The sequence below is a fragment of the Ursus arctos genome, unplaced genomic scaffold, assembly GCF_023065955.2.
Source record: "Ursus arctos isolate Adak ecotype North America unplaced genomic scaffold, UrsArc2.0 scaffold_1, whole genome shotgun sequence".
Classification (NCBI taxonomy): domain Eukaryota; kingdom Metazoa; phylum Chordata; class Mammalia; order Carnivora; family Ursidae; genus Ursus; species Ursus arctos.
This window is the reverse complement of record NW_026622763.1, coordinates 57573240-57587747: the sequence shown is the minus strand read 5'-3', so window position 1 is coordinate 57587747 and position 14508 is coordinate 57573240. Positions and strand designations below refer to the sequence as shown.

The 14508-nt window shown below is 36.8% G+C and overlaps 1 protein-coding gene across 17 annotated transcripts in view; it reads left to right on the top strand.

Moving 5' to 3' along the window:
* Positions 1–14508, top strand: part of SESTD1 (SEC14 and spectrin domain containing 1) — a 156962-nt gene that overhangs the window by 121689 nt on the left and 20765 nt on the right. For all 17 annotated transcript variants that reach the window (XM_057316498.1, XM_057316455.1, XM_057316504.1 and 14 more), the window contains 6 exons: positions 732–926; positions 1453–1567; positions 3019–3178; positions 10691–10772; positions 11618–11740; positions 12525–12716. In XM_057316498.1, the coding sequence (XP_057172481.1) occupies positions 732–926; positions 1453–1567; positions 3019–3178; positions 10691–10772; positions 11618–11740; positions 12525–12716 (867 nt within the window). The remainder of the gene's footprint in view (positions 1–731; positions 927–1452; positions 1568–3018; positions 3179–10690; positions 10773–11617; positions 11741–12524; positions 12717–14508) is intronic.

Genomic DNA, 14508 nt, shown 5'->3' with positions numbered 1-14508 from the left:
AGTGAGAATGTGAGATTCTTCAGTGCTGGACTGTGAAACAAGCAGGTTAGTGGATTGGGCAATCTCATGGGGTTTTAGGAGTGAGTATCCTAAAGGGTGTGAACGGGAGATCAGTAGCTGGTAGTTAGAGAATGAGATTGTTGAAGTTAAGATTTGGGAGCTGTATAGTAATATATGATTATGATAAGAATTTACGTCTGTTGGTGTAGGTAGCTGAGGTAGGGTGGGGACAGGATGGTTGGAAGTGAGGGAGGCAATCAGGAGACAAAGTTTAGAGTGCTGCATGGATGCGTACACGGTGGGAATCAGTGGGAAGGCTGGCCCAGAGAGGAAGGCTATGACCTTTGCCAAACTCCCTAGAAGAGGGTGCGTAATGGGAAAGGTTTGGAAGGATGTCATCCAACAGCATGCACTTTAGAGATGTGGGTTTTGAGAGAAAGGGAGAAGAAATGGTCTGGTAATAGTTTTCTCTGAGGATGGACAGGTTTCAGGTAGAACAAGAAAGAAAAGGAAACATTTAGAGACCAGGGTGAATATTGATATTGACAAGAGTGAGTTTTGGGGGTTATGTAGAAGGATATGGGGGTTGGGGACCTCTCATCCTCACTTTAAGTAATTTTGCCTTAGATAATATCATATATGTTACTTAGTTTATCTAGAGGAATTAGAAAATGTAATGTGATTCTTCAGGAGCCAATTTGATCCTTAATTTACAACATGTCTGTTAACAGGAATGGTTTGCAGTGTATGTGGAACTTAATCAGCAAATTGCAGCACTCTTAAATGCTGGGGATGAGGAAGATCTTGTGGAACTGAAGTCACTGCAGCAACAACTTAGTGATGTTTGCTATCGACAGGCCAGTCAGCTGGAATTTAGGCAAAATCTCTTACAAGCAGCTCTTGAATTTCATGGTGTTGCCCAAGATGTAAGTGTTTACTCTGATTGCTTTTTTGTTCTTCAAATGATCTGAACACTTATCTGCACATGATTTTTGCAGGTTTGCATGTCTCCTAATTATTTTTCTGGAACAATAAAGTAATTTACTCGTGGGGAGATGATAAAAGTCTTTGATTTTTTTAAAATTTTCATTTTTAAGTCATTTTGCATGCAACTAAACCTTTTTTGACTGAATAGTGTTCCAACCTAGTTGGTTATATTTCATTTTGATTGTTTCTCTGTTGATGCTTTATAACATAGATTGAAATGGAAGTTTCAATACTTTCTTACATTCTGCTGACCTGGATATAAATCTTTGTCTTCCTGGTGCATGCAACTGTGTGTTCTGTCTTTTCAGATAACATGTATTCTAATTATTTGTCCTTGTCTTTTAACAGCGTAGTCTTTTTCAGGTGTAATTGTGATAACCTCATTAGCTATAAACCTCATTAATCATTAAACACTTTAGATGCTGATTACATCAGGGTTATCTCTTTGGTGTCCCTCTGCTTTAGTTGTCTCAGCAGTTGGATGGCTTATTAGGGATGTTGTGCGTAGATGTAGCACCAGCTGATGGAGCATCGATTCAGCAGACTTTAAAACTGCTTGAAGAGAAGCTGAAAAGTGTTGGTAAGCAGATTTTAAAAATGCTGAAACATAAGGGTTCATTTTTTAGAAATATCATTACTATGGTTAGACAAGTCAACTTATTCTGAACTAATTATAATTATTTATAGGAAACACAGGAAAAATTAGTATAAAATAGGTTTTATTCCCTTGAAGGGTGTAATACATGCTAAAATTTTTATTTTTCATTGATGGTCAGTCACCCTTCCTTCGTTGGGCCTTTAGCCTTTCTTCTTTACCCAGCTATATCTACAGGTGCTATGTCTTGCATATACTATGAACAGTTATTTGTAGTGCATGCATAAGCTGTAATTAGCTGTGAAGTGTTCTGTGGTAAATCCTGTATGCCCCAAACTGTGTTTTATGCAATGATTTTTGTTGTTGCTATATCCTAACCTTGTGAATAAATAGGTTTGGTTCTGTGCATTTGTTTCTCCAAATTGGGAATATTGCCAAGGTTACCTACTCTCCCAAGGGGAAGATGGTCCCGTTTCACTTGACACCAAGGCCTTTTATATTTTACTACAGTAGGAAGGAAATACAGTGAATTTCCCTAGGTCGTGACTGGAGAGAAGATAGTGGACGTACAAATGGGAAGGGAGGGTTGTTCCGGGTAAGATAGGAGGGCAAAGGGGAATGGAGGCGAGGAAGCAGAAACCTAAGACAGATTTAGTAGAAAATGATGACATGTGGTTGAACCAAATTAATTAATTATTGAAAAGGATTTGAGGGAACGAGTTTGAAAAATCATGTTTATATGAGCATTTTACTTGTTTGCAGCCTTTGTTATTTTAACACATGGTAGGCATAATGCATATTTTGTATTTAATTTGCCAAATGCAATTCATTTCAAAGCATCTGAAGCTTTCTAGAGCCATACTTCTCCTTTAAAAAAGCAAAGAAGAATTCCTGTGTGCTTGTCTGGTTTGGAGTACTGTAAATCTATCCTAAGTGTTGCTTCTCGTTAGGTGTAAGCTGGAAGATGCCTGAACTCAAAATATTCAGCATCCTTTGTCAGTGATGATGCATTGCTTGAATGCTTTGAAATCTTGTAACTCTTATACGTTATTTTGAACAAAATGTTTGCCATGTTCTCCTAAAAATTGGACTACGTTAAAGCACAGAGGAAACAAATTGAAAAATATTACTAATCAAAATGAAAATTCTCACACTTTCCTCCTGCTTTCAGTTTTCAAAAATAATTATCATCAATGGAAAATCACCTTTCGAAAATTCTCTTAAGGCAGATTTTGTCATGAGAGGGAGCTCAATTTGAACCACATTTAAAGGGGTTTATTGCTTGAAGTGTTCAGAAAACCCCCATCCCAAGGTAGTTTAACGTACAAAGCTGTCATGCTTGGAATCCAAGTATAATATCTGCTGGGAGGATTTACTTGAGGGCGGGAAAGCACCTCCTTTGTTTAGGAGATTAAATCTAGGAACTTTTGTTTTAGATGTAGGATTACAAGGTTTGCGTGAAAAAGGTCAAGGACTTCTGGATCAGATCTCCAATCAGGCATCCTGGGCCTATGGAAAGGATGTAACCATTGAAAATAAAGAAAATGTGGACCACATACAAGGAGTGATGGAAGATATGCAGCTTAGGAAACAAAGGCAAAGTTTGACTGTTAATGTTAATTTTTGCTAAAATAACATAATATTAATAAAATGAGAACTGATACAATTTATGTTTTCCATACAAAATAGAAGTTCTAACCTGTTAATATAGTAGACATGTAGTAGGTTTTGGTGAATGTAATTATTGTATGTAATTGTACTAGCAAATAATGACAATTTGTTCCATTAATGGTACTTTTCCCCTTTTTAATTCAGTAAAATTTCAGTTATACCCAAGTACTTCGCGTTCCATATCTCCAGTATAGCCTATGACTTTTTTATCTTTTAAAAAAACTCTTGGGGAATTTTGCTTTTCCATTTTCATTTGGTTTAGAGTTGCTATTAAATGTGTCATCTACATTGATCAGTTTCTTCATCTAAACTTCTGACTCACAAATTCACATATTCATTGTACTCATATTTGCTCTGAAAGAATTAGACAACAGACTCTGGGTAAGAGCCTATTTAGTTTTATTTCATATTGAGGCAGGAATTTAAAGGATTCTTTGAAAATTCGATTTGCAGTAGCAACTGAGAGAACATTACAAAGTAAATGATTAAATTAATATATGAAGGTATATACCCTATAGCATGGTGTATGAAATTTTTGCACACTTAGAAATTTTAAGGTCATCAACAAAACTTCACAGAAACTATCTCTACATCACAGAGAAAATACTCATTAGGCAGAAATTCCTTCTAGCCTCACATGCAGACTTACCCATTTCATTATTTTATTCTCATCACAAAGGATGCTATAGCTCTGTTCTTAATAAGCCAAGTACCCTCATGTCTTTCCTGTCTACTCTCATCCTTTACTCTGATCTCCGCCTCTCATTTAAATGCTTTAATCTCTCATTAAAAAAAAAAAATTACACACATGCCTATACTTTCCTCTTCAACCCTTTCTTTGTCTTCTAGCCCTAGAATTCTCCTTCCTGACAGCTAAGTCATTTGAAGGTCTAATCTATACTCATATACTATTTCCTCACTGCCTTCCATTTACTTTTCAACCCTCCTCAGTCTGACTTCTGCCCTCACCATTTCACTGAACTTGCTCTTACTGATGTCGCCAGTGACTTTGTAATTACCATGTAATAAATGCTTGATCTTGCTCAAAATCTGGGGAATATTTTTAGTCTTCACATTGCTTGATCACGCTGAATAGCATTGGACACAACTGACTTTTTCTTCTTGAAACTTTCTGACAACCTTGTCTTCTTTTGAAAACACCCTCATGATCCTGGCACTCTGTTTCTTCTTAGTTTTCTTCACTGGTTTTTTGTCCTCTAGCTAATTTCAAGGCTTTCAGGGTTTGCTTTGAGGCCAAATCCTCTTATTCTTTGTTCTCCCTGGATGGTCTCACTACTTGAATGACTTTCTTTTATTTGACTGTGATTGAATATTTATGTTTCTGACCCAGACTCCTGTCCTATGCTTTGGACCCATAATTACAGTTGGCCTACTTAGTATCTCTAGGTGGATGCCCCACACATTCCTTAAACCTAGTATGTCCAGATACTTGCTCCTCTCTTTTAATTTCCTATCTATGTTAAAGTTACCATCAGCTACCAAATTGGGGCTTTATCCTAAAATCCATACTCTTCCTCATCCCGTATAGCCTGATCAAATGTCTTAAGTTCTGCTGTCTCTGAATCCTGAACATTTTCTATTTAAGATCTTTTATCTGTCTCTGGCCTTGATCCTCTGTAGTCTGTTGTACATGAGAATTATCTTTGTAAAGTGCATATCTAATCATAAAACCTCACTCAGTGATTTCCTGTTTTCTCAAATGAAGTTCAGTCTCCTTGAAATAGTGTAGGAGACCCTTCATAATTCAGTCCTGCATAATCTTATCTCCTGCAACTTTTCCATACAGGCACAGTTGTTTTTATTTTCTTGAATGCATCGTGCTGTTTCATGAATCTATGATTTAGAATACTTCCTTCTTCATTTTCTACCTTGTGGATTTTTACTTATTCTTCAAGACTCAAGATACTTATTTTTGGAAGGCTTTTTAGATTTGTAAGGCATGTTAGTTACTCGTTCCTCCCTGCTCCCATAGAACTCTCTACATAGCTCCACAATAGCACTCACCACATTGTTTGTTTAGAAGTCTGCCACCCAAAATGGGACCAACCTAATAATTGAGACTATGAAGCACATTATCTGACACCTGACAGTATGCATTAAATATATCTATGTTATCATCTTCATCATTAAATTGTCTTACATTATTTAGCTTCAGATTTTAAAAATACTTCTCATCATCACTTCCTTTTCGTCCCTTGTGGAATTACTTTAACCAAATTCATTTTAGTACTATATTAGGGCTTTTTATAAAGGGCGTTCTTATAAAAACACAGCCTTGTGACAATGGTTTCTATATTGTTATTCAGCTTCTTTAAGAATATTGATTGTAGTGGAGCTCAGTGTCTTCTGGGTAACTGGTCATTAGTGTTTGCGATAGTAGTGAGTTCCCCCTTCCATCTAAAGTACATGAAATTGCATGAGAACAAAGGGAATGGATCAGAGCTGAGTTAGCTCAAGTCACCTTGAAAGTTCAGTCTGTATATTATACAGGATGGACCAGAGTAAAATTTTAAAATACTCTGAATTATTTCTCTATACACCCAGAGATCAATAGAGTTTTTTTTCTTCTTTGGAACATAGATGGAGTGTTTTTTTTTTAAATTCAAAATTAGATATTATTTTGGATAATGTAATATAATGAAAAGTGTTAACTCTGTTTATTTTTGTAAGCTTTATTAAAATGCCCTTTAAAAAAAAAACTCAGATTATGTCTGTGAGATTCAGTACCAATAATTCATATATTGAGTAGACCAGTCTTTTCACTGCTATAAAATATGTTTTCCATGAATATTCCATAATTTTTCACTTTTCTGTTGGACACTTACATTGTTTGCTATCTTTTTAAATTTAAATTCAATTAATTAACATATGGTATATTATTAGATTCAGAGGTAGAGGTCAGTGATTCATCCATCATACATAATACCCAGTGCCCTCCTTAATGTCCATCACCCATTTACCCCATTCCATCACCTCCTCCGCCTCCAGCGACTGTTTCCTATGATTAAGAGTCTCATGGGCGCCTGGGTAGCGCAGTCGTTAGGCGGCTGCCTTCGGCTCAGGGCGTGATCCAGGCATTCCAGGATCGAGTCCCACATCAGGCTCCTCTGCTGGGAGCCTGCTTCTTCCTCTGCCACTCCCCCTGCTTGTGTTCCTTCTCTCGCTGGCTGTCTCTCTGTCACATAAATAAATAAAATCTTTAAAAAAAAAAAAAAAAGTCTCATGGTTTGTCTCCCTCTCTAATTTCATCTTGTTTTATTTTTCCCTCCCTTCTCCCGTGATCCCGTTTTGTTTCTTAAATTCCACATATGAATGAGATCATGTGATAATGTCTTTCTCTGATTGACTTATTTTGCTTAGCATAATGCCCTTTAGTTCCATCCATGTCATTACAAGTAGCAAGATTTCATTTTTGATGGCTGCATAGTATTCCATGGTATATAGATACCACATCTTCTTTATCCATTCATCTGGTGATGGACATATGGGTTCTTTGCATAGTTTGGCAATTGTGGACATTGCTACTATAAACATTGGGGTGCCTGTGCCCCTTTGGGTCACTACATTTTTATCTAAGTACCTAGTAGTGCAGTTGTTGGGTCATAGGGTAACTCTATTTTCAACTTTTTGAGGAACCTCAATACTGTTCTTCAGAGTGGCTGCACCAGCTTGTATTCCCACCGACAGTGGAAGAGGGTTCCTGTTTCTCCACATCCTCACCAACATCTGTCATTTCCTGACTTGTTAATTTTAGCCATTCTGACTGGTGTGAGGGTGGTATCTCATTGTGGTTTGATTTGTATTTCCCTGATGCTGAGTGATATTGTGCATTTCTTCATGTGTCTGTTGGCCATTTGGATGTCTTCTTTGGACAAATGTCTGTTCATGTCTTCTGCACATTTCTTGACTGGATTCTTTGTTTTTTGGGTGTTGAGTTTGATAAGTTCTTTATAGATTTTGGATACTAGCCCTTTATCTGATAAGACAGTTGCAAATATCTTCTCCCATTCTGTCAGTTGTCTTTTGGTTTTGTCGACTGTTTTCTTTGCTGTGCAAAAGCTTTTTATCTTGGTGAAGTCCCAATAGTTCATTTTTGCCTTTGTTTCCCTTGCCTTTGGAGACATGAGTAGCTAGAAGTTGGTGCAGCCAAGGTCAAAGAGGTTGCTGCCTGTGTTCTCTAGGATTTTGATGGATCCCTGTCTCACATTTAGGTCTTTCATCCATTTTGAGTCTGTTTTTATGTATGGTGTAAGGAAATGGTCCAGTTTCCTTCTTCTGCATGTGGCTGTCCAGTTTTCCCAACACCAGTTGTTGAAGAGACTGCCTTTTTTCTATTGGATATTCTTTCCTGCTTTGTTGAAGATTAGTTGACCATAGAGTTAAGGGTCCATTTCTGGGTTCTCTATTCTTTCCATTGATCTATGTGTCTGTTTTTGTACCAGTACAAAACATCAGTCTTGATGATTGTAGCTTTGTAATAGAGCTTGAAGTCTGGAATTGTGATGCCACCAGCTTTGGTTTTCTTTTTCAACATTCCTTTGGCTATTTGGGGTCTTTTCTTGTTCCATACAAATGTTAGGATTATTTTTTCTAGCTCTGTGAAAAATGATGGTATTTTGATAGGGATTGCATTGAATTTATAGATTATTTTATGTAGCATAGATATTTTAACAGTATTTGTTCTTCCATTCCATGAACATGGAATGATTTTCCATTTGTGTCTTCCTCAGTTTCTTTCATGAGAGTTCTGTAGTTTTCTGAGTACAGATCCTTTGCCTCTTTGGTTAGATTTATTCCTAGGTATCTTACGGTTTGTACAGTTATAAATGGGATCGACTCCTTGATTTCTCTTTCTTCTGTCTCATTGTTAGTGTAGAAATGCAACTGATTTCTGAGCATTGATTTTATATCCTGCCACTTTGCTGAATTACTGTGTGAGTTCTAGCAATTTTGGGGTGAAGTCTTTTGGGTTTTCCACATAGAGAGTATCATGTCATCTGTAAAGAGTGAGAGTTTGACTACTTCTTTGCTGATTCAGATGCATTTTATTTGTTTTTGTTGTCTGATTGCTGAGGCTAAAACTTCTAGTACTATGTTGAACAGCAGTGGTGAGAGTGGACATCCTGATTGTGTTCCTGACCTTAGGGGGAAAGCTCTCAGTTTTTCCCCATTTAATATGATATTCGCTGTGGGCTTTTCATACCTGGCTTTTATGATACTGAGGTATGTTTCCTCTATCCCTACACTGTGAAGAGTTTTAATCAAGAAAGGATGCTGTACTTTGTCAAATGCTTTTTCTGCATCTATTGAGAGGATCATATGGTTCTTGTCCTTTGTTTTATTAATGTAGTGTATCACTACATTGATTGATTTCTTAGTATTGAACCACCCTTGCAGCCCAGGAATAAATCTCACTTGGTCATGGTTAATGATCCTTATATTTTATTTTATTTTTTTTAAAGATTTTATTTATTTTTGTGAGAGAGAGCATGAACTAGGGGAGAGGCAGATGGAAAGGGAGAGGCAGACTCCCCGCTGAGCAGGGAGCCCGATGCAGGGTTCAATCCCAGGACTCTGGGATCATGACCTGAGCCGAAGGCATATGCTTAACCGACTGAGCCACCAGGTGCCCCAGAATGATCCTTTTAATGTACTGTTGGATCCTATTGGCTAGTATCTTGGTGAGAATTTTGGCATCCATGTTCGTCATGGATATTGGTCTGTTATTCTTTTTGGTGGGGTCTTTGTCTGGGTTTGAGATCAAGGTAATGGTGGCCTCATAGAGTTTGGAAGTTTTCCTTCCATTTCTATCTTTTGAAACAGCTTCAGAAGAATAGGTACTCTTCTTTAAAAGTTTGGTAGAATTCCCCTGGGAAGTCTTCTAGCTCTGGATTCTTGTTTTTTGGGAGATTTTTGATTACTGTTTCCATTTCCTTGCTGGTTATGGGTCTGTTCAGGTTTTCTGTTTTTTCCTGTTTCAGTTTTAGTAGTTTATACCTCTCTAGGAATGCATCCATTTCTTCCAGATTGCCTAATTTGTTGGCATATAGTTGCTCATAATATGTTCTTTTAATTGTTTGTATTTCTTCAGTGTTGGTTGTGATCGCTCTTCTTTCATTCATGATTTTATTTATTTGGGTCCTTTCTCTTTTTGATAAGTCTGGCCAAGGGTTTATTGATCCTATTAATTCTTTCAAAGAACCAGCTCCAAGTTTTGTTGCTCTGTTCTGTTCTTTTGGTTTTTCTATTTCATTGATTTCATTGCTCTAATCTTTATTAATTCTCTTCTCCTATTGCATTTAGGCTTTATTTGCTGTTCTATCTCCAGCTCTTTAGGTATAAAGTTAGGTTGTGCATTTGAGACCTTTCTTGTTTCTTGAGAAAGGCTTGTTTTGCTATATATTTCTCTCTTAGGACTGCCTTTGTTGCATCCCAAAGGTTTTAAACAGTTGTGTTTTCATTTTCATTTGTTTCCATGAATTTTTTGAATTCTTCTTGAATTTCCTGGTTGACCCGTTCATTCTTTAGTAGGATATTCTTCAGCCTCCATGTATTTGAGTTCTTTCTGAATTTCTTCTTGTGATTGAGTTCAAGTTTCAACACATTGTGGTCTGAAAATATGTAGGGAGTAATCCCAATTTTTGGTACTGGTTGAGACCTGATTTGTGACCCAGTATGTGATCTGTTCTGGAGAATGTTCCATGTACACTTGAGAAGAATGTGTATTCTGTTGTTTTAGGATGAAATGCTCTTAATGTATCTGTGAAGTCCATCTTGTCCAGTGTATCATTCAAAGCCCTTGTTTCCTTGTTGGTCTTCTGCTTAGATGATCTGTCCATTGCAGTGAGTGGGCTATTGAAGTCCCCTACCATTATTGTATTATTATCAATGTGTTTCTTTAATTTTGTTATTGGTTTATATAATTGGCTGCTCCCAAATTAAGAGCATAAATATTTACAGTTGTTAGATCTTTTTGTTGGATAGAGCCTTTAATTATGATATAGTATCCTTCCTCATAACTTTTTTTGTTTTCTTTCCTTCCTCAGAATTAGTATTTGAGAAACTATACGTTTAATCTTTGAGGCTTTTTTAATGCTAACTGGCAATGGAGATATCTTTGGGTTTTAGTGTAATACTTTGTTTATGCTTTGCTTCATTATTTCACAGACTCCATTCTATCCTCAGGAGGGTTTGTAATTAGGTATCTTTCAGGTATTTTGAAGTTTTGATATTTTGATGTAACATAGATGTCCTTAAAATTCTTACAAATCAATACAAAGTAGTTGAAGTCTCCATGGTGTATCGGATTAAGTATTTTAGTATACTACAAAACATGTGTGCCAGATGATGATGGTAAAATAGTTCTATATTAACGAAACTGAAATGATGTTCTACCTTTATGTTTGGGTTTATTAGATGTGAAGACATGGTAGATGTGCGAAGGTTAAAGATGCTTCAGATGGTGCAGTTGTTTAAATGTGAAGAAGATGCCGCCCAGGTAAAAGATCAATCAGGCACATGATGTAGTTGTTTTCTCTTAAAAGATTGATTTTACCTAACTGTAAAAAAAGTGTACTTTTCATGGTCCTAAGAAAGAAATTGCATTAAGTCAAATTCTAGTTTATCTTACTAAAATAACAAAGTGTTTTTTATTTCCAGTTATTTTACTGACCTCATTTGACTTATCTTCTCAATGAGATCCTCTATTGAGTGAGAAATTGGGATTATTATTTATAATTGTGGACTTGTTAGTTACATGCTAGGATTAAAGCTGGTGTAGCACATTGCTTTTTTAACTTGCAGGAGGGTTTTTCAACTAGATAAACCATATGCTATCTTTTTGTAGTTAGCATCAGAGAACATCATTTCAGCTTGACCTAGAGGAACTTTATGATTTTAAATAATAACATAAATCTCTAATGAGATTCCAGTAAGATCCATATTACATAAACATACAATCTTTTTTTAATTTAAATTCAATTAATTAAAATATGGTGTATTACTAGTTTCAGAGGTAGATTTCAGTGATTCATCAGTCTTCTATAATACCCAGTGCTTGGACATTAAGGAGAACACGCGATCTATTAATATAAATCATGTGCTATTAATTTTTTAAAAGTGCTTCTCTTTAATATATCTTGTCCTTAGATTTTAAAAATTTTGAGGGGGAGGAAAGGTCATTAATTCATGTAGCTTTCATTAAATGAAATAAGCTATTAAGAACTTAGGTTATAACTAATAGATTAATTAATCATATGGTAGTAATTTTTCTTTTTATAAATATGGTGTTTTGGTATAATAAGAGTTATGGATCCAGCTTCACTGTTCTTTATTTTTATTTAGGCAGTAGAATGGCTAAGTGAACTTCTGGATGCCCTGCTTAAGACCCACATCAGATTGGGTGATGATGCTCAGGAAACGAAAGTTTTACTGGAAAAGCATAGAAAATTTGTTGATGTTGCACAGGTGCAGAACTGGTTATCTTCCTTTTCTACAAGCTCAGTGTTTGAGTAGCTTTCTGCATGATTATAATGTAACTTAACCCTCCAAGTCCAAGAAGGTTAGTTATGTTATTCCAGAAATATCACAGAACTAAGAAAATGTCAGCTGGTGCATCAAAAGTAGCCTGCATAAACTTGAGATGGTTTATGTTTTCCTGAATACAGGTTCTGTATGCTCCCCCTGATTTATGTTTTATGTTATGCCATTTTTTTAGGCAATCCAGCTGTTCATTCACGAAAGTTAATAAGAAATGTGTGTTAATAGCGGTATAGTAGAAACCCCAGTTTCTCTATCTTACCAGTGTTAGGGTAACAATACAGATGTTGTGCATGTGTGTGTGAAAAGTATCTTAATTTATTTTTGCTAATAATTGAGTTTTCAGTGAACAATTGTGCTTTCCTGTATGGGATATAAAGTACCCTATAAAGAACCCATCTTTACCCATTTGTTCTGGGTAATGAATGATCAGACATTCTTTTTGGTCTGTGGAATTGACAAGAATGAGATGGGGAAAACAGAAGAGAGCAAAGCCTTACAAGAAAGAAACTTACTAGAAATTCAAAGTATTGCTTCCCCGACCTTTTTTATATGGCTGCAGTTAATTTGTAGTAGTAAGTGCCAGTGGAGTCATTCAGTATTGATTTCCAGTAGTGTTACTTATTTGCAACCACAGTCCTCCTGCACACTTTCCCATCTCTCTTTTCAGAATTCTTTTACTATAATTTCATGTTTACTTTTTCTTTTTTAGAGCACTTATGACTATGGAAGACAGTTGCTACAGGCCACAGTTGTGTTGTGTCAATCTCTGCGCTGCACATCTCGGTCATCTGGAGACACACTTCCTCGACTGAACAGAGTATGGAAGCAATTTACAATAGCATCTGAAGAGAGAGTGCATAGGCTGGAAATGGCTATAGCATTTCACTCAAATGCCGAAAAGGTTTGCTTTTTAAAAAATGTAGTCTCAGTAGTATTTATTGTGTATGTTTAAAATGTATTAATTTTAATATTATAATTATGTGATTAGCCTGTGGTTTTTTTCCAGCTTATATTAATCCCATTGTTAAAAGTTCGTTTAGATATACTATATTGTCTTAGAGAGATCAAATCAAATTCTCATAGTATAATCCACACCAGTGCTGGCTTATTGTGGTTGGAGAAATCCAAAACCATCTAAGTAAGAGTCCTCTCTCAACAGTGCTTCTCTTCTTACCAAGCCTGACCCCCAGAATGAGCTCTCTATCTTTAGGGTGGCACAACTGCCATCGCTTTCATTATGCAAGGAAAGGACTTTTTGCCTCTGCAACTACTAATTGTCATAAATTTTTTAAAAGGGCACTTTGTAATTTTATAAGGTTTAAAGTAGAGACTACCCAGCTAAAAATAATGAGAATAAAGATATAGATAAAACCTTTTTCCATATATTATCTTTAAAGATTCATTCTAGAATTTATTATTTAATGAATTCATTAGTCCTGGAAACCAAAAATGCAATGTGTAGTGTTATTTGGCCAGATTTTCAGTAGATCCCTTTTCTAAACTCTGCATGGAGAAAATTTATAGCACCCAACCCTTACATTTCCACTCTGAAGAGGAGCTTTGTTATGTAGCTAACTTTGTTTTGATCTCTCACAATGAAAGTTTATGTGTAGGGGGTGTTCAATACAGTATGAAAAGTGAGAAACTGAAGATGTAAATGTGATATAGCCTAGTTTGTAGAACAGAAGAGATATGACCAGGAATCTCAGGAATTGGGCAGTATTCTACTGTATCTCTGTTGGGAAGTTTTTATAGTTAACTCTTGCTGAGCTGATCACTGAACTCCACAGGTCAGTGTTTTTGTTTAAAATAGGCCTAACAATGATGAAGGTAAAAGTATATAAAATGGCTTAACTTGTTTATCTACTGATTGTTTTATTTTTTTTAAGATTTTATTTATTTATTAGAGAGAGAGTGTGTGTGCACAAGCAGGGGGTAATGGCAGAGGAAGGGCGAGAAACACTCTTCCCACTGAGCAGGGAGCCCGACTCGGGGCTCGATCCCAGGACCCTGAGATCATGACCTGAGCCAAAGGCAGATGCTTAACCGGCTGGGCCACCCAGGTGCCCCTACTGATTGTTTTAATGAAAAGCTTTTATTGAAGTATATTAACACAGAAAAGGGTACAGATCATAAATGTTTGTTGAATTCAGTCTGTTCAATGAATTTTCACAAAGTGAGCACATCTGTGTTATCAGCACCCTATTCAAACAACAGAACATTACCAGCACCCCAGAAGCTCTCCCGCCCTCTTTTAGTTACATTGTTCCTGCTGCCCCTGCCTCCTGTCCAAGGGTGACTACTGACCCAATTTCTTTTTATTTTATTTTTTTTAAAGATTTTATTTATTTATTCGACAGAGGTAGAGACAGCCAGCGAGAGAGGGAACACAAGCAGGGGGAGTGGGAGAGGAAGAAGCAGGCTCATAGCGGAGGAGCCTGATGTGGGGCTCGATCCCATAACGCCGGGATCACGCCCTGAGCCGAAGGCAGACGCTTAACTGCTCTGCCACCCAGGCGCCCCCTACTGACCCAATTTCTAACACTACTGATAACTTTTTAAGATACTGCTTTCAAGGGGCGCCTGGGTGGCACAGCGGTTAAGCGTCTGCCTTCGGCTCAGGGCGTGATCCCGGCGTTATGGGATCGAGCCCCACATCAGGCTCCTCCGCTATGAGCCTGCTTCTTCCTCTC